The following is a 19,419-nucleotide window of genomic DNA, read 5'->3' as shown; positions in this document are numbered from 1 at the left end:
TGCCAATTTGAGATAAATTCAAACCATTTTAACAGTGCTTTGCGATTTGCTTACGAATTCCATGTTCATCTTACTGAAAGCAATGCTAATGCCCTCTTTCAGCTTGTCTTCATCTAAATCTGCGACGACCTCGTACAAATCAGTTTCTCAGAAGACTGCAGCTACCGTGTTCCCGTCTACCGTGGTGACAACTACAGGGACACAGTTCTCCATTCCTACAACAAGTAGAATACCGCCAAGTTTGAAGACGCCGACACGATCATCCGCGTCAACTGTCTCATCTTACAGGTAATTAGACTGGGTTTTGTTTTCAGCATGGGAATCAATTCTAAAGTATTTAGTGATAGCAACTTGACGGTAAATCAGTGGATGATATTGTTGTTGGTAATTTATTGCGTTTGCGAAGTACCAATCATCATCAGCCTTTTACTCATTATCGTCCGCAGGTTCACATGTGCCCCTTGGCCAGGGGATCCTGGTATGAGGGAATGGTATCACTGGAGAGAAATTTAATTCGATTGGCTAGATTGTTGGACTAAAATGTTCAAGAATTCTACGCTAGTTTCCATTTTGAAAGGAAACTTAAAAAAAATGTTAAAAGATGTTTTACAATAAGGTTGTTTTTTTTTACCGTGTTCATCGGCTTTAACTCTTTACCGATTTGAGAACAGGGTGCAATCATTCTTTTATCTTTAAAGTGCAAATGTGATAGTTAACTGTTTTGGAGAAGCCGTAACATCTATGCAGTATCATACATTGTACATAGTGAGGAAAAAAGGCGCATTTGATTCCTCAATCTCCAAATGATGCTGCATTTTCCGAGGTGGAGAGTTTTTAAAGCACACCATTGAACTCAGGTTACACGCAAACGCGAGTTACTTGAAGCGGAAAAATTAGTGAGCATGAGAAAAATTGAGTTTGGTATTAAAGTGGACATTAAGGTACTAATCGTAATAGAGAGAAATGGTTATGAAACGCGAAAAGTTTGTTTGCATGTTTTTGTTTACTTCTTTGGCTTTGACCTTGCACAAAACACAATAGTTGTTACTTCTGACTGAGGACAACTCTAAGGAATAAACCAATAGAAACGTTTTGGTTTTGTGTCCGTAATTCATGCATGGTGCGTGAGTACAAAACAAAAGCTTGTACACGGTCGTGGACCTTCTAACATAAATCTTGGCATCCCTATTTTCTCCTTTGATGTTTGCCGGGCCTCATAACATTCCTCTGTATTGACTATGTCTCAAGGGAACTCACCTTCAAATTTCGCAATTGCCCTTGACTGTCCTAAAATACGATACAACACAATACGATTTGTAGCCGATTGTATCGGTCGGTGATCTTTACGCATGTTACACGAAGCCAGCTTTAAACACAATGTTCAAAATGATGTGGCAGACGTTTGATCTGGTTTTAAATATCTGCGTCGTATAGCTACACTGAAATGTTTCACTGAAAATATGCCATTAAAAACCTAACTTTTTACAAAGATGAATGTTGTTATTATGTTGTACAACGTTGCCTCGAGAAGGAAAAAAAATGCATGTTTCAACCCTCATTCAATAGAATTGATGAAATGGTTAACAAAAATAATGGGAATTATCAGTAGCACCTCCACGGAGTGGCTATTCCTCCACTGCTTCTGAATCGAATTGGAATTTGGAAAGTGCTGTTTTTCTTTTGGAGGGAGAAAACCCTCTGAGCAAGGACAAGAACCAACAACAAACTCGACCCTCTTAAGAGTGGAGAGCGAAGAAAAGGCAGCAAATGTTGAAGTAAAAATATTTATACTCAACTAAACTTAAAATTCTTATAACAGTTTTCCTTTCATCAGCGTCACAATGAGAGGAACGTTACTAACCAAGTCGTTATTGATTCTTACAAGCTTTTATCTAACGATATCTCAACAGCGCATCTACGTCAACGTCAACTAGTACAAGTACATCAACATCAGTTAGCACAAGTGTGTCGAGCAGTGTGTCCACTTCAACATCAACCTCAACGAGTGTCAGCACTCCAACGACAACAGTGTACTCGACATATTCAAGCGCTAGTACAAGTGTTTCAACAACGACTTCACTCAATTCAAGTGTATCAACATCGACTACAACAAGTGTATCAACATCAGTCAGCACAAGTGTGTCAAGCAGTGTCTCCACATCAACGTCAACCTCAACAAGTGTCAGTACTCCAACAACAACGGTTTACTCGACGTATTCAAGTGCCAGCACAAGTACTTCAACATCCACTTCTGTGAGTTCAAGTGTGTCAACATCTACTACAACAAGTGTATCAACATCAGTTAGCACTAGTGTGTCCACATCAACCTCAGCGAGTGTTAGTACCCCAACAACAACAGTATACTCGACATATTCAAGTGCAAGCACAAGTACTTCAACATCTACTTCGTTAAGTTCAAGTGTGTCAACAAGCATATCAACATCAGTCAGCACTAGTGTGTCAAGCAGTGTCTCCACATCAACTTCGACCTCAGTAAGTGTCAGTACGCCAACGACAACGGTATACTCGACATATTCAAGTGCCAGCACTAGTGTTTCAACAACGACTTCGCTCAGTTCAAGTGTGTCGACATCTACTACCACAAGTGTGTCAACGTCTGTCAGCACCAGTGTATCAAGCAGTGTCTCGACATCAACCTCAACAAGTGTCAGTACTCCAACAACAACGGTTTACTCGACATACTCAAGTGCAAGCACAGGTACCTCAACATCGACATCATTGAGTTCAAGTGTGTCCACGTCGACCTCAACAAGTACATCAACATCAGTTAGCACCAGTGTATCAAGCAGTGTCTCAACATCAACCTCCGCTAGTGTCAGTACTCCAACCACAACGGTTTACTCGACATACTCAAGTGCCAGCACAAGTATATCAAGATCCACCTCGCTGAGTTCCAGTGTGTCGACAAGTGTATCAACATCCGTCAGCACTAGTGTGTCTACCAGCGTGTCAACATCAACCTCAACAAGTGTCAGTACCCCAACAACAACGATTTACTCCACATTTTCAAGTGCCAGCACAAGTACATCTACTTCGGTGAGCTCAAGTGTGTCATCAAGTGCATCAACTTCAGTGACCACAAGTGTGTCAAGCAGCGTATCCACATCAACCTCAACAAGTGTGAGTACTCCAACAACAACGGTTTACTCAACATATTCAAGTGCAAGCACAAGTACCTCAGCTAGTGTGTCCAGTTCAAAGTCGACGAGCACTTCAACGTCGACATCATTAAGTTCGAGTGTGTCAAAAAGTGTATCAACATCAGTGAGCACCAGTGTGTCGAGCAGCATCTCCACTTCAACCTCAATCTCAACAAGTGTCAGCACTCCCACAACAACGGTGTACTCGACATATTCAAGTGCGAGTACAAGCATTTCAACGACGACATCACTGAGTTCAAGTGTGTCGACATCGACCACAACAAGTGTGTCAACATCACTCAGCAGTAGTGTCTCAACCAGTGTCTCTACATCAACCTCAACCTCCACAAGTGTCAGTACTCCACCAACAACTGTTTACTCGACGTATTCAAGTGCTAGCACAAGTACCTCAACTAGTGTGTCCACTTCAAAGTCTACAAGTACTTCAGCATCGACATCATTAAGCACTTCAACGTCGACATCATTAAGTTCGAGTGTGTCAACAAGTGTATCAACATCAGTGAGCACTAGTGTGTCGAGTAGCATCTCTACTTCAACCTCAACCTCAACAAGTGTAAGTACTCCCACAACAACGATTTACTCTACATATTCAAGTGCAAGTACAAGTGTTTCAACGACGACATCACTGACTTCAAGTGTGTCGACATCGACCACAACAAGTGTATCCACATCAGTCAGCACTAGTGTGTCAAGCAGTGTCTCCACATCCACTTCCACATCAACAAGTGTGAGTACTCCAACAACAACGGTTTATTCGACATATTCAAGTTCCAGCACAAGTACTTCAAAATCCACGTCCCTGAGTTCAAGCGTGTCGACATCTACCACAACAAGTTTGTCATCATCAGTCAGCACTAGTGTGTCAAGCAGCGTGTCCACATCAACCTCAGCAAGTGTCAGTACTCCGATAACAACAGTTTCGATCGCGTCGACTTCAAGTGCGTCAACATCAGTCAGCACAAGTACCTCAAGTAGTGTATCTACTTCAAAGTCAACAAGTACCTCAACTTCGACATCGTTAAGTTCAAGTGTGTCAACATCTATTTCAACAAGCGTATCAACATCAGTCAGCACTAGTTTGTCAAGTAGTGTGTCTACTTCAACTTCAACAAGTACTTCAACGTCCAAGAGTATTTCCAGGTATGCCGCGTGATAACAATGAGTGATTATATTATTCTGTGATTGTTTATTTATTAGTTTGATTGCTTGGTTATTCTACGTAAAGTGCGTGTGTTTGTCCTTGGCTAGGTGGTTTTTCATAGACTTAGGTCGGCCTTTTACATTTAGTCCTAGTTCTGGCTTTTCAGACCATGTTTGTGTACAAGAGAAAGGTCGTCTTGAGGTGTGCAAGTTGTTTTAGAAAATGATTTTCTTTGGACTGTTACAGTTGATATACCTAAAAGATGACTGAATTTGCACGAAGCCTTTGGAAAACTGTCAGCAATAACCTAGCTTTACCAGCTCTTTTCCAACTGGGCTTGTAGGTCCGCGTGTGTTTGTAGAGCGTGTGCCACTTCCCATTTCTTAGGTTGAGAGCTCTTAGTCACGACTAAATATAAGCGACAATTGCCGAGAAATACGTTTTGCTTGCGGGATAACATATTCGCTGTGGAAATGAGGTGTGAAAGAGACAAATATAAATTTTGTAACATCGAACAAGAATGTTTTCAAAGCTGGGGTTTTCTTTGTGTTAGCTCTTTTTATTCTCAAAGTACTTTTGTACCAAGTTTTTGGAAAAGTAACTAGGGATTGGAACGTTAAAAATCTGACTAATTAACTTCTCTCCTCTTCTCTGAGCGGGAATAGCAGATCTTTCCGTCGTTTGGTCAACGGCAGTATAGAGCTATTGCTATGTTGTCATATTTAATGGCAAATCACAAATGATAATCAAGAGAAAAGTAAGAAAAGCATAAAAGGCTTTAAGTTGTTCTGAAAACTAGTCAAATCCCAGAGACGAAGGAATGCAGTTTTCAGGTAGACTTTCAAATAGAAGGCATTGATGTCAGCTGTTTTTCGTTTTGATGGTCTATTTGTCGAAATTGGATCGGTGCAATGTAATAATGTTGTGAAAAAATGTAATACAATGAAATATTGTTTCAAAAAAATATTTGTTTCTTATTTGCGAGACATAAGTTTGGTAAAGTCTTAACCACAAGTTTGCGGTTACAAACCGAACGTATTATTCCAAATACCAGATACAATTCATGCTTACTATTTTTGTAAGACAGGAAATGTAGCAAACATTTTCTCGCCATCCGTGTTGTCCTTTTGGAAATCGGGCATGACGTTATTGTTGCCATATATGGGATGCCTGACTCCTCAGCATAGTCGTCGGTTGCTTTGACCAATTTCGTTAGCCAGTTCTATTTAAGACGTTTCTCGGCTTGTTTTATAAACAGTTAAATATGCTGCTGTAAACAACAGTGTTTCGCCATATTTGGTCGTAGTTGGATCTTAAGGCCGCGGTCTAACTTCGGTCTTATTTATAGTCTTGGGTCTTTCGCTGATCTCCGTGTGAATGAAGCGTGGATTTGGGTTTCACAGGTCGCAGCGTAGAGTACTTCCGTTCAGGATGCGGGGGAGGGGTGTGTTGTAGTAGTAATGGCAAAGACTAATAATGATGATGATGATGATGATGATGATGATGATGATTGAGATGGTGATAATGATGATGATGACGATGATTGAGTTGGTGATAGTGATGATGATGATGATGATGATGATGATGAGGAGGAGGAGGAGGAGGAGGAAGGCGAGGGGGCAAGGATGATGATGGTGGTGGTGTCCAAGACACCGTGAGCTAGAAGATTAATTGTTTTAATACTAACCCAGTCGCTGTTCGTCGAAACATGTAATGTCGATTAAAGCTATTTATACAAGATTTTGTTGAGTACTTTTCGGCCATAATACACAAAAATCCACGCACGCTCTATGATTTTTCCATTGATTACTAGTAGAATTCTACTCTTATAGTAATGCAAATACTGCAATTTGATTAGCTGGGCAACTCGTACACTATCAGCCATAAGTGTGCAGTGGCTGGAGTTCTTATTCAAGATGGGAGCATTTTCTCGTTTTCCGATGTTTCGAGAAAAATTTAGAATTGTTATCGGCTAATGCACTTCCCAAGAATACTCAAGAAAGGAAATTGACTGCTAAGCGACTTTAAAACCTCATACTTTTTCAATTAACTGATGATCGCATATAAAAAACTAAAAGACTAAACAAACAATTAAATTCCCGTCAACTTAAATACTTACTAGAAGAGAATAATTGGAAATATTTATTTGAACGAATTTTAGTAAGATTTCTACTAAAACAATTAGATTATTCCCTTTCGATTTCAATGAGGTGATAGTTAATTCGGCCTTCGGCCTCGTCAACTATCACCTCATAGAAATCTCAACTTCATAATCTAATTGTTAAATGGTAAGTAGCCGTTTAGCCAAACAGATTGCGAGGTTTCTGATAGTCAGCCGCTGGGTTATGCTAATAGTAACTAGTACTCTAAATTTTCAAGCTTTAATATGATAATGGTACGGCGTTGTTAACACTGGAGTTTTTACTGGGGAAGACTTATTAGTATATTCCATGAATACAGTTACATTAAGATCAAGATGATCTGTAAAGGTGCCAACTCATTTGTTCTAACCGCTTAGACCTGTCCTCACTCAAGTTCCATCTTCACGCGTGATAAGTGAATCTTCACCAAGATCAGGGTTTACAGTGACGTCAACAACAAAGTCGTCTCCAGTGTTCCCGTCACCGTCATCCTCTGAATCAGAGACAACTTCATATAAATCAGTTTCTCAGAAGACCGCAGCCACCGTGTTCCCGTCTACCGTGGTGACAACTACAGGGACACAATTCTCCATTCCTACAACAAGTAGAATACCGCCAAGTTTGAAGCCGCCGGCACGAACGTCCAAACCAACTGTTTCATCTTACAGGTTATTAGATTTTTCTGTTAGTGAAGGGCTGGTCAAGAGTTCGAGAAGCCCAAAGAAGTTGAAGCAAGAACGTGTTCTGTGACTCATGTCATGAACAAAAGAGTGCATCCCAATTCCGAGATACCATGCATAAGAGCAGAAAGAGACTTGATAGAGGGGGAGCCGGAATGTAAAAACAAAGAGAGGGAGGTGGAGGGGCGGAGGAGGAGGGTAGGGGTCATTTCAAGTCTCAACATGTCAAGCAGATTTTGTAGCATTTGTATTGGTTGGATTCCTTTCTCATATCGTACTGTTCCCTCTTAATAATGGCCATCCTTTTAAGGAAATCTTTTGCACCGTACTTTCTTGAATATAGACCAAGTATTGTAATGGAGAAGAAGGGGGGAACATTTTTGGGAGGAAGGGTGATAATTGCCATTTTGGGGGAATCTAAAAGAGAGGAGATGCGAACATTTGTTGATTAGTAACTTTCTCTTTCTTTCTGACCGACTGACCTGACCAACTGACCGACTAACCGACTGACTGACGGTAACTTTTCCCAAGTTCACCCACTTATGGTCCATACAAACGAAACTTATTGTATTACAGTTAGTGATACTACAAGGCCTCGTTGTTATTATTGCATAATACCAATACCAATGATTTAATTCTATGTTAATTGTTATTTTCGCATAGCTCAAGTGTGTCAACGTCAACAACAACAAGTGTATCCACGTCAGTTTCCACGAGGTAAGAGATGAATTTGCAGAACATGAATTCCACCAAACTACGCTACAGTAAATTTAGTGTTGTTGTTCAAGCTTTTCAAATTTCACTGTTTATAAGTCATGACACCCACCATGATTCATTTTCTCATTCAGCTGTACACCGTATGTAAGTTCAAGAAAAATCTAAACTTCAGGTAGCAAAATACGGAAAATCACTTTCAACTGAAGTTTAAAGTAATTCAATACCAAATATTTTGACAGAAGCTATTCTCAAATTTGCTACCCTAAGCACGTACCACTGCATAGTGTAAAATTAAAAACAAACAAACAGTTGTAGAGTCAAATTCAGTGAATGAAACGGATTGAAGTTTCCATGCTCCACGACTAAATATTAGCAATTAAGTCGGTTGAAATCCGCTATCATGTAAACATTTTCTCTTATCACAGTGTGTCCACACCTACCTCGACAAGTACAAGCACAAGTACTTCGACATCCACTTCGTTAAGTTCCAGCCCATCAACATCAGTTAGCACAAGTACTTCAACCAGTGTATCCACATCAATCTCAAAGAGTGTGAGTACTCCAACAACAACAGTTTACTCGACATATTCAAGTGCAAGCACAAGCGTTTCTACAACGACCTCACTAAGTTCAAGTGTGTCCACTTCTACTACGACAAGTGTATCAACATCAGTTAGCACTAGTGTGTCAAGCAGTGTGTCCACATCAGCCTCAACCACGAAACGTGTCAGTACTCCAACAACAACGGTCTCCTCGACATATTCAAGTGCGAGCACTAGTACCTCGACTTCCACTTCGCTTAGCTCAAGTGTGTCAACAAGTACGTCAACATCAGTAACCACAAGTGTGTCAAGCAGCGTGTCCACCTCGACTTCCGCAAGCGTGAGTACTCCAACAACAACTGTTTACTCGACATATTCAACTGCCACCACAAGTACCTCAACATCCTCTTCTCTGAGTTCAAGTGTGTCAACATCTACTTCGACAAGTGTTTCAACATCTGTTAGTACGAGTGTGTCGAGCAGCGTGTCCACATCAACTTCAACAAGTGTTAGTACTCCAACAACTACAATTTACTCGACATACTCAAGTGCAAGTACAAGTATTTCAACAACGACTTCATTGAGTTCAAGTGTGTCGACATCAACTACATCAAGCGTATCAACATCAGTCAGCACTAGTGTGTCAAGCAGTGTCTCCACGTCAACTTCAACCTCAACAAGTGTCAGTACTCCAACAACAACCGTTTATTCCACATATTCAAGTGCCAGCACAAGTACTTCAACATCAACTTCGTTGAGCTCAAGTGTGTCAACAAGCATATCAACATCAAAGACCACGAGTATTTCAAGCAGTGTATCTACATCAACCTCTGCCAGTGTGAGTACTCCTACAACAACAGTGTACTCGACATATTCAAGTGCCAGCACAAGTACTTCAACATCCACATCGTTGAGTTCAAGTGTATCAACGTCAATCAGCACAAGTACCTCAACCAGTGTTTCCACATCAACCTCGTCAAGTGTCAGTACTCCAACAACAACAGTTTACTCGACATATTCAAGTGCCAGTACAAGTATTTCAACAACGACTTCATTGAGTTCAAGTGTTTCGACATCTACCACAACAAGTGTGTCAACATCACTCAGCAGTAGTGTCTCAACCAGTGTTTCTACATCAACGTCAACCTCCACAAGTGTCAGTACTCCAACAACAACTGTTTACTCGACATATTCAAGTGCAAGCACAAGTACCTCCGCATCCACTTCGTTGAGTTCAAGTGTATCAACGTCAATCAGCACAAGTACCTCAACCAGTGTTTCCACATCAACCTCATCAAGTGTCAGTACTCCAACAACAACTGTTTACTCGACATATTCAAGTGCAAGCACAAGTACCTCCACATCTACTTCGTTGAGCACAAGTGCGTCAACAAGCACATCGACATCAAAAACCACAAGTGTGTCAAGCAGTGTCTCCACATCAACCTCAATAAGGGTCAGTACTCCACCAACAACGGTTTACTCGACATATTCAAGTGCAAGCACAAGTACTTCAACATCTACTTCGTTGAGTTCAAGTGTATCAACGTCAATCAGCACAAGTACCTCAACCAGTGTCTCCACATCAACCTCAATAGGGGTCAGTACTCCACCAACAACGGTTTACTCGACATATTCGAGTGCAAGCACAAGTACTTCTACATCTACTTCGTTGAGTTCAAGTGCATCAACGTCAATCAGCACAAGTATCTCAACCAGTGTGTCCACATCAACCTCAACGAGTGTGAGTACTCCAACAACAACGGTTTACTCGACATATTCAAGTGCCAGTACAAGTATTTCAACAACGACTTCATTGAGTTCAAGTGTTTCGACATCTACCACAACAAGTGTGTCAACATCACTCAGCAGTAGTGTCTCAACCAGTGTTTCTACATCAACGTCAACCTCCACAAGTGTCAGTACTCCAACAACAACTGTTTACTCGACATATTCAAGTGCAAGCACAAGTACCTCCACATCTACTTCGTTGAGCACAAGTGCGTCAACAAGCACATCGACATCAAAAACCACAAGTGTGTCAAGCAGTGTCTCCACATCAACCTCAATAAGGGTCAGTACTCCACCAACAACGGTTTACTCGACATATTCAAGTGCAAGCACAAGTACTTCAACATCTACTTCGTTGAGTTCAAGTGCATCAACGTCAATCAGCACAAGTATCTCAACCAGTGTGTCCACATCAACCTCAACGAGTGTGAGTACTCCAACAACAACGGTTTACTCGACATATTCAAGTGCCAGTACAAGTATTTCAACAACGACTTCATTGAGTTCAAGTGTTTCGACATCTACCACAACAAGTGTGTCAACATCACTCAGCAGTAGTGTCTCAACCAGTGTTTCTACATCAACGTCAACCTCCACAAGTGTCAGTACTCCAACAACAACTGTTTACTCGACATATTCAAGTGCAAGCACAAGTACCTCAACATCTACTTCGTTGAGTTCAAGTGTATCAACGTCAATCAGCACAAGTACCTCAACCAGTGTTTCCACATCAACCTCATCGAGTGTCAGTACTCCAACAACAACTGTTTACTCGACATATTCAAGTGCAAGCACAAGTACCTCCACATCTACTTCGTTGAGCACAAGTGCGTCAACAAGCACATCGACATCAAAAACCACAAGTGTGTCAAGCAGTGTCTCCACATCAACCTCAATAAGGGTCAGTACTCCACCAACAACGGTTTACTCGACATATTCAAGTGCAAGCACAAGTACTTCAACATCTACTTCGTTGAGTTCAAGTGTATCAACGTCAATCAGCACAAGTACCTCAACCAGTGTTTCCACATCAACCTCATCGAGTGTCAGTACTCCAACAACAACTGTTTACTCGACATATTCAAGTGCAAGCACAAGTACCTCCACATCTACTTCGTTGAGCACAAGTGCGTCAACAAGCACATCGACATCAAAAACCACAAGTGTGTCAAGCAGTGTCTCCACATCAACCTCAATAAGGGTCAGTACTCCACCAACAACGGTTTACTCGACATATTCAAGTGCAAGCACAAGTACTTCAACATCTACTTCGTTGAGTTCAAGTGCATCAACGTCAATCAGCACAAGTATCTCAACCAGTGTGTCCACATCAACCTCAACGAGTGTGAGTACTCCAACAACAACGGTTTACTCGACATATTCAAGTGCCAGTACAAGTATTTCAACAACGACTTCATTGAGTTCAAGTGTTTCGACATCTACCACAACAAGTGTGTCAACATCACTCAGCAGTAGTGTCTCAACCAGTGTTTCTACATCAACGTCAACCTCCACAATTGTCAGTACTCCAACAACAACTGTTTACTCGACATATTCAAGTGCAAGCACAAGTACCTCAACATCTACTTCGTTGAGTTCAAGTGTATCAACGTCAATCAGCACAAGTACCTCAACCAGTGTTTCCACATCAACCTCATCAAGTGTCAGTACTCCAACAACAACTGTTTACTCGACATATTCAAGTGCCAGCACCAGTACCTCAACGTCCACTTCTGTAAGTTCAAGTGGGTCAACATCTACTACAACAAGTGTATCAACATCCGTTTCTACAACAGTATCAACGTCTACTTCGACCAGCAGATCACGGTATGAATTGTTTTTCTCAAACTTGTGAATAATTCGTCAAATTGAGATGAAGATAATCACAACTATCACTTATTACATTTTGTTTTAATGTGGGAGATGAGGTTAAAGATGTGTTGAGGTCAAACACTTTCTCGAGTTAACACTCGAGAAAGTGTTTCATCGGAATTCCAGAGACCTTGCCAGTTGTGTTTCAAACTCTTGTCTCGGTTTTCCTAAATGAAATTAACCACTGCTTTCTCTGTTTAATATTTAATAATATTTCTGTTTAATGTTTAAGATTACGAAATGCGTGGCGAAAAATATTGACAGAACTTATCGTTTAATTTCGAATGGTTTGTCACGGGGGTGAAGTAAGTTATATGCTACGGTTTAACTTTTGTTTTGTTGCCTTCCTTGTCAGGATTTATTTTCCGCAAGAGACGTAACTCTCGCAATGCATCTCTCTGCCCAGGCCTGGTTTGTGGGAAAGGTGGATAACGCTATCCACCGGATAAATCACTATCCAGCGGCTAGCCTGCGTTGTTTTGTTAAGAGTTATCCACTGGATAGCGATTTTTCCGATGGCCTTCAAACAACTGGGGCGAGGTGTATAAATAGATTGGGGTGTATTTGATGGTTCGGGTAACCCTGCGATGGGTTGGCATCTCATTCAGGGGGGAGTAGAAAGACTCCTAGTCACTTCATGCCAAGGAAACCGGAGAGAAGTGCTAGCGTGGTGGGCCGCTGGGCTCGAACGCAGACTTGACCGATTGAAAGTTGTAAGAAATGTTTGATTCCCTTTTCAGCTCGAGCAGTTTGGTAACCACAGGCACCCCAACAGTGTCCACGTCTTCAAGTATCTCTTCCTCGTATTCTTCCTCAGTGAGTGTGTTCAGCACCATCACTCCTACTCTGTCGTCCACTATTTCGATATCCTCGAGTATTTGTAAGTATTGATTGGTTGCTTTTAATATGCATAAAGAGGGAACGCAAAATCAGGGCAAATATGGGTCCTACTTGTTCCAAATTTACTCTTTTACTATTGACTATGGTATCAAGAAGCCAGCGATGAAATCAGGTTACCGCACTTTTATAAAGATCGTACCAGTGAGTCTTCACTGACTGTTCTTTAAGAATTCTCATGTACTCTGTTAAGGTATTTGGCTAGTTTGCCGTGTCCTCAGTGCTGTTTACAAGACTCGTTTCCAAGCCCCACTACCAGAGAAGGAGGACTTCTTAGGGCCCTAGCTTAAACAGTTAATTTGATTGCGGGCGAGTGGAATATTCTTGACTTTCCTCGGCCATTTAGAATAATTGTGGCCTTTATTTTACATAGACACAGCAAGACACAAATTTTTGGATGGTTTCAGATCTTTGACCAAAGTTCCGCTATTTTATTTGCCTTGGCTTCACAAATCATAAACGTAATAGCTGCTTTGAGGCCCACCCGTTAATGACTGTTCTATTTCTGTACAAGAACTGAGTGCTTTTTTGTATGGTTTAAAAAATTATCAGTGATTTAGGCATTCGATGTAGGCATTTTTTTAACTTTACACTGTCTGATTGTACCTTTTTCATTCCTGCAGCTTCTTTCTGTCCTTCTTGTGTGTACATAAACAGCAAAAACGAGACAGAATATCACGCGGTGAGTTACATGAGCCAAGAGCTATAGTCCATCCATACATCCATCTAATTACCTCAAAGGAAGCCCAACCTCTTTATTTAAGAAATAGAAAACATGTTTCGTATTTATATCGAGTTATAGAAACACGAAGTTTGGGAGAACGAAAAATGCTGTGGGAACAAGAGCGGATAGGCGAGTGTATCCACAGCTTTTTCGAGTTCTCCCAAACTTTCACGAGTGATAACGTATTAATGGTATCTAAAACAAAATTCTCGATCGTGATTGGTTTTCCCTGTACCTATTTGTCACGTAATCGGCGCATGACCATGGGGTATCAAATTACGGGTATCCAATTACAGCTTTTCGTAATTGGATACTTGTAATTGAATACCCACGCCATTCGCGCCTTACTTACGCGCGCTTTAATGTCTTCCCTCTCAATGTTTCCTACAGTTTTTGAATTGACTCGCAGAAAGCGCAACTGACTTTTTCGCTCAAAAGAAGTCCTTAAAAGACTTTTTTAGTTTCAAAACTTGTTATAGATATAATTAATTAGTAACTGGACCTCGTGTCGTACAATTCAGGGAGTAATCGTGTTCGTAATATCAAATCGGCCTCGCGCTTCGCGCTCATACAATTTGGAAATTACCCGCGCGATTACTTAAATGCTTTTTCTGGTGCAATTTGCAATAAATAAGCCCTCGTAAATTTTTCAAAGACTACACAGTGCTTTGATTTGTGCAAGTGGAGTTCCTGGAAGCGATTACATTTTCTTTGTTTTGCCCCATATTGAGCTGTGTTCTAAGGTCCTGGTTATATATTCTGGTTGTAGGTGGGCTCTTCTTGGACAGATGGCAGCTGCAAGAGGTTGAAGTGCGAACTGTCTGTGAACCCGTGTTATCCTTTGAACCAGAGTGCACAGATCTACACTGAACACATCTTCTGCGATAAATGCCCAGCGGTATGTTTTATAACAGTTTTTTCTGGTACTTCATCTGTTTTCACATCTGCAGCACAGGCCGGAAGTCCTTTCAATATCACCAAAGGCCTTCATACATGTAGTAGATATCCTACCATGCAAAATTTTCATGAGTGATTTTAGCATATGTAGCAGTATTGTACAAAAAATTGAGTTGCACGCAGTTAGTTGCTATAGACTTGTGGCGACCTGTTCGTACAATTTCTGACCCCTTTAGCTCATAATGAGGTAAAGGAGTTGAAACGTCGTTTTCGAAAAGTCCTAAATATTGGCTGCTGCATGTACGTCCAGAAGTGATGTTTTTTAAGGTGATTTTGATGCAACTTAGTAGAATCTCGGTCCTTGCTGGCTTGGGATTGTCCGAAGTCTGACGATGTGATATTTGCTTTCTAGGACAACCGTAATACAGCGAAGTAATGTTTCTCGGTGGCTGATTACGTGGAATAAGAGCTCAAATATTGAGAATTATCAAAACCTGTGTATGAGCTTATGGTGTTCTTCGCTTTGTTTTGTTTTTAAATTATTTCAGATTCACTGTCTTTCAAATACCATGCGGTCTGTGTTCATACACTATTTACAGTCAGTCGCTGAATTCCTATGCCAACATAACATTTATTAGTTCAGGCATTATATCCCGATGCTATTGTGTTTTACTGAATTAGATAAATTGCTTCTTACATCGTTTCATAATTTTATCGCAGGGTTATATCCGTCCTCCTGCCAATGACAAAGAATGTTGTCCTCCATGTGGTAAGTAAGAAATGCAGCTTCGAACGAGTGTAAGAAGATTCAATATTTTTAACGGAATATTCTTAATAAGAATAGGCCAATTTCGATATATTAAAATTCTAACTTAGCGCTGAGTTTTAGAGGAATAACACAAAAGAAATCACATGGAAATTAAGGGATGAATAAAGGAGTTCTTTTGTTTTATTCCCCTAAGCTTCGGCGCTAAGTTAGAATTTTAACATATCGAAATTGACATAGTAAACCGCATTTTTAGTTATAAGGTCTCAGTGCGGGAGGGAAGGTATGGTGGTTAATTGACAAGTGTTTGTGGGAATGGCCAGCCCAGGCCCATTTTTTCCGAAGTTGTCTAAAACCATATTTAATTCTTTTTTTTTTTTTTTTCCAGAACCCGGGCCTGATTACAACATCACCATCAGTGGTACTTGCAAGCTAGAAAAGGTGAAGTTTGATTATATCCGTACCAGAGACAACTGCACATCGAAACTGAAGTATCTGCACAATAGGTGCATGGGAAGTTGTGATTCCTCTTCCAACGCGACTTACGGAGAAACTGGTGTGGAAACCTTCTGCTCTTGTTGCCAGCCGGCTTTGGGTCAACTCAGGACAGCAACTCTGACGTGCGAAAACGGCGAGACCCGCGTTACCAACTTCATGGAGATCAAGTCGTGCCGCTGTCGACAGTACAAGTGTATTTCTGAGCCGGATAAGGGCGGCATGGAAGAAATCAACGAGAAAGGGCAAACAGTGGAAATTAATCAGCAAGGTGTCGGTCGTCGACGACGTCGTTAAATAGTCAGATAGATTTCGGGGAAAAACTGGGTTGTTAAATAGACAGTAACTGCGTTAAAGTTATTACCTTCTGAGAGGAAACAAAATTACTAGCTTTGTGAAACGGGAGAAATACATGTTCAAAATAAATCAGTGTCCTGGAACTGACAAATTGATATGTTTCTTGTCTTTTTAGATTTAAATTCGTGTGTGCGTGGGTGTTTGCTTGCAAGCGTGTATGCGCGCGTGCCTTCCTGATCTCACTTGTAATGTTTGCCGAAAAGGGCTCGTATTTCTTATTTCTTTACTTCTACTTACTTGCCAGTGATTACTGTTGTGTGCAACCCTCAATAAATAAAGTTGATAATTATTACTATTATTATTATTATTATTATTATTATTATTATTATTATTATTATTGCCAATTTTTACAAAGAAATGTATACAAGGAGGCAAGCACTTGCCCTCTGGCATACATTTCTTTCAGGTGAAAATTAACAAGTTTGGGGGTCCCATATTTCCATGACCTTGCAACAGATTCTTGTGAAACTTGACATATTTGCTAACTTCGGCATGATAAATACTAGTTATGTAGCGCTTTAAAGTGGTATGCCGTGGAATATCTCGCGAGTCACTTGAATTTTCTCAGTGTACACACGAGAAATTGTTTCAGCGAGTTGTAGGCTTAGACTCCAACGAAACGAGTGAACTATTTAATGCGCCTACCGAAACACAAATTACAATGGCTAAAAACTGCGAAGAGGGTGGCCAAAAACCTTCACACGACCAAAAAAAATTACAACAAAGAAGAAAATCTGGAAATTTACGACATCAAAGTTCAAGCGAACGCGCGAGCACGTTTTGGGCCACGATTGGCTAAAATTATGAAATGAAATAAAATCACGCCTCTGAACAAAAACACATGCTATTAATGGCAAAAGGCGTGAGTTTAGAATTTAGAATTCGTTAAGTTCCAACAATGAAGACAAAGTATAAACGACAGAGAGTTCTCCGGGTGGTGTTTCTATAAAGTAGCCTACGGAACAGGTGGTTTGGAAGGGCGTAGCGCCAAGCACGATACGCGAGCGTGGATATATGTTAGGTCGCCGTTTTTATTTTATTTTTTTCTAATCATGTGTCCAAGAAAAAGGTTAAAAAACGCCCATTATACCACTGATCGCGTGGCGAGTGTCACGCCGTGTATCGCACAGCCCCTTTTAAACGAAAAGAAGTTGAAGAGAATAAAAAGACTTTTTTGAACCAGCCAATTTTAACCTTCGTAAGGATACCGGCTGTTTTAACATGGGTAGGCTAGACAGAAATTATGTCCGGGATAAATGGTTTATATTTTCAGCAATTTTCTTGGGAAAAACAGTGCGATGTGGATGGTCTGTGACGTGGCTAAGAACTGTTCGGACAAATTGACAGGACCTCACACATGCCGTGACACTAGCGTGACCTATTTGTATACACGGTTCTTTCTGTATTTTCTTTTTTTTATATTACTAAATGTGTGTCCCCTCCGCAGAATCTAGATAAAGCTCTGCGCGATGCTTTCTAAGAGGCTATAAAAAGAAAAAAATCCAAACAAAAAATAGGGAAAAGAAAAAAGAAAACAAAAAAGAAGGCATTCCTCAATCTGCAAACACGGCCGGTTTGGCAGGTGTAGCAAATTACAATCGAACCTCCACTAACGGCCACCTCTCCACAACGGCATGCGCAACGGCCACTGAAGCGCGTCCCAACTGCCGAAACAACAACGGCCAGTTACACGCAATCAACAACTGACGAACGGTGTATACAAAACCTCATTTTTTACTGGGAAAGGTCACGAAACTTGATCCATACCGTTCGTATCGTTTCTGTTTGGTTTCTGTTTTATTGATATATGTTGACTGTGTTACGTATTTACATGCTACACTATGCATTTTTAAAGACCCAGGAAAAAACCCCTACACCCCTACCTTCCCATAACGGCCACCTCTCTACAAAGGCCACTTTCCTCTGTCCCCAAAATGACATGCCCCTCCCCGTAAGGATTTTTTTTAACCTGATACCCAATGCTGGCCGCGCTTATGTGTTCACCCCTTCACGGCGGCAATTTCAAAACGGTATTTGAGTTTTATGGCGCTGCTAATTCTGTTAAAAAACAAGGTATGTGCAATTTTATTGAATGGAGATGTTGTTAAACTCTTGCCCCACAAGGCTGACGAAGTAGAATGGCAGCATTAGCTATTTTTGTGCTATATTTCGGGCAATTTGCGAACGTTAGAGGCTCGTGTCGACTCGCCGTCTTTCCTGCGCTTTTATGTAATACATGACAGAAAATTTGCTCAAATTACCTAGAAACACAACGTAGCGATAGGCAGCAACACCAGATGCAGTTTCGTGAACTTTATTTCGTGATTTGGACATTATTTATCGGCAGAAAGTCTTAGTTCTGAATTCCATACAACCTCATACATTTTCAATATCATCAATATGTAAATAGTATGCTTCATGGGGCTAGCTACGGTTTCGTCAAATCATCGGCTACTACCTCTTTCTTGTTTGGAGTCACATATTGAAAAAAATAAGCGACAAAACTGGTTCGGAGTGACACAATTACGAGGACAGCTATAATGAAGAAACAAGAAAGTGACGAGATAAACTCGCCATATGCAACGTGCTACAAAATGAACAAAGGAACTCATAAAGGCCAAGTAAGATTGTTTGACGCTTGTTCGAGCCTCGAAATAAAACTAAATGCATTTAATATAAAAGACAAATATTTTATTTGCTAAGGAATGAACGCTTGGTGATGATATACTGCAAATCTATTGCAATAGTAGGAGAATTACAGCGAAGAAGGATCAGTCAAGGTATTTTCTAGTCTTATCCACCGCTGATTTTCTCTAAAAAGTCTTATAGCCCTTACAGAAATGTTATGTATCTCAATAGTTAGCAGTCTGTAGTGATTTATGACTTGATACAGTTAAAAATTGTATGTTTTTGTCGATGTTCCATATGTGTTCATATGTCAATATTTGCGACTTCACGCAACGCTCCTAGCGTGACAGCTCAAAACGTCGACTTTTGTGTGGTTTACACGAAATGTGTAGCCGTTTGCTAACGATATAGAGGGAATCGTTCTATTTAATTTACCAAAATAAATGACTTCGTTGCCCAAAATCAACAGAATCCTTGATTCAAATTTGTTTCCCTAGTACAGCATTTCACTGTGTTATTTTTTTCCCTAGGTTATAACACTCAAATCCTCAGACCATCAGAAAAGTATTTGGTGGCATCCACCCCTTCC

The 19,419-nt window shown here is 40.6% G+C and overlaps 1 protein-coding gene across 3 annotated transcripts in view; it reads left to right on the top strand.

The window, feature by feature from the left end:
* The window catches only part of LOC145469927 (uncharacterized), a 61,923-nt gene extending 45,457 nt beyond the window's left edge, over positions 1-16,466 (top strand). For all 3 annotated transcript variants that reach the window (XM_081453742.1, XM_081453741.1, XM_081453740.1), the window contains 10 exons: positions 103-288; positions 1,911-4,322; positions 6,842-7,132; positions 7,808-7,861; positions 8,287-12,021; positions 12,807-12,946; positions 13,587-13,645; positions 14,457-14,585; positions 15,305-15,353; positions 15,739-16,466. In XM_081453742.1, the coding sequence (XP_081309868.1) occupies positions 103-288; positions 1,911-4,322; positions 6,842-7,132; positions 7,808-7,861; positions 8,287-12,021; positions 12,807-12,946; positions 13,587-13,645; positions 14,457-14,585; positions 15,305-15,353; positions 15,739-16,142 (7,459 nt within the window). In that variant the 3' untranslated portion in view covers positions 16,143-16,466. The remainder of the gene's footprint in view (positions 1-102; positions 289-1,910; positions 4,323-6,841; positions 7,133-7,807; positions 7,862-8,286; positions 12,022-12,806; positions 12,947-13,586; positions 13,646-14,456; positions 14,586-15,304; positions 15,354-15,738) is intronic.
* Positions 16,467-19,419: the final 2,953 nt, after the last annotated feature.

This window comes from Orbicella franksi, chromosome 15, assembly GCF_964199315.1.
Source record: "Orbicella franksi chromosome 15, jaOrbFran1.1, whole genome shotgun sequence".
NCBI lineage: Eukaryota > Metazoa > Cnidaria > Anthozoa > Scleractinia > Merulinidae > Orbicella > Orbicella franksi.
The sequence above is the reverse complement of the archived record's forward strand: the minus strand, read 5'-3'. Positions and strand labels throughout refer to the sequence as shown.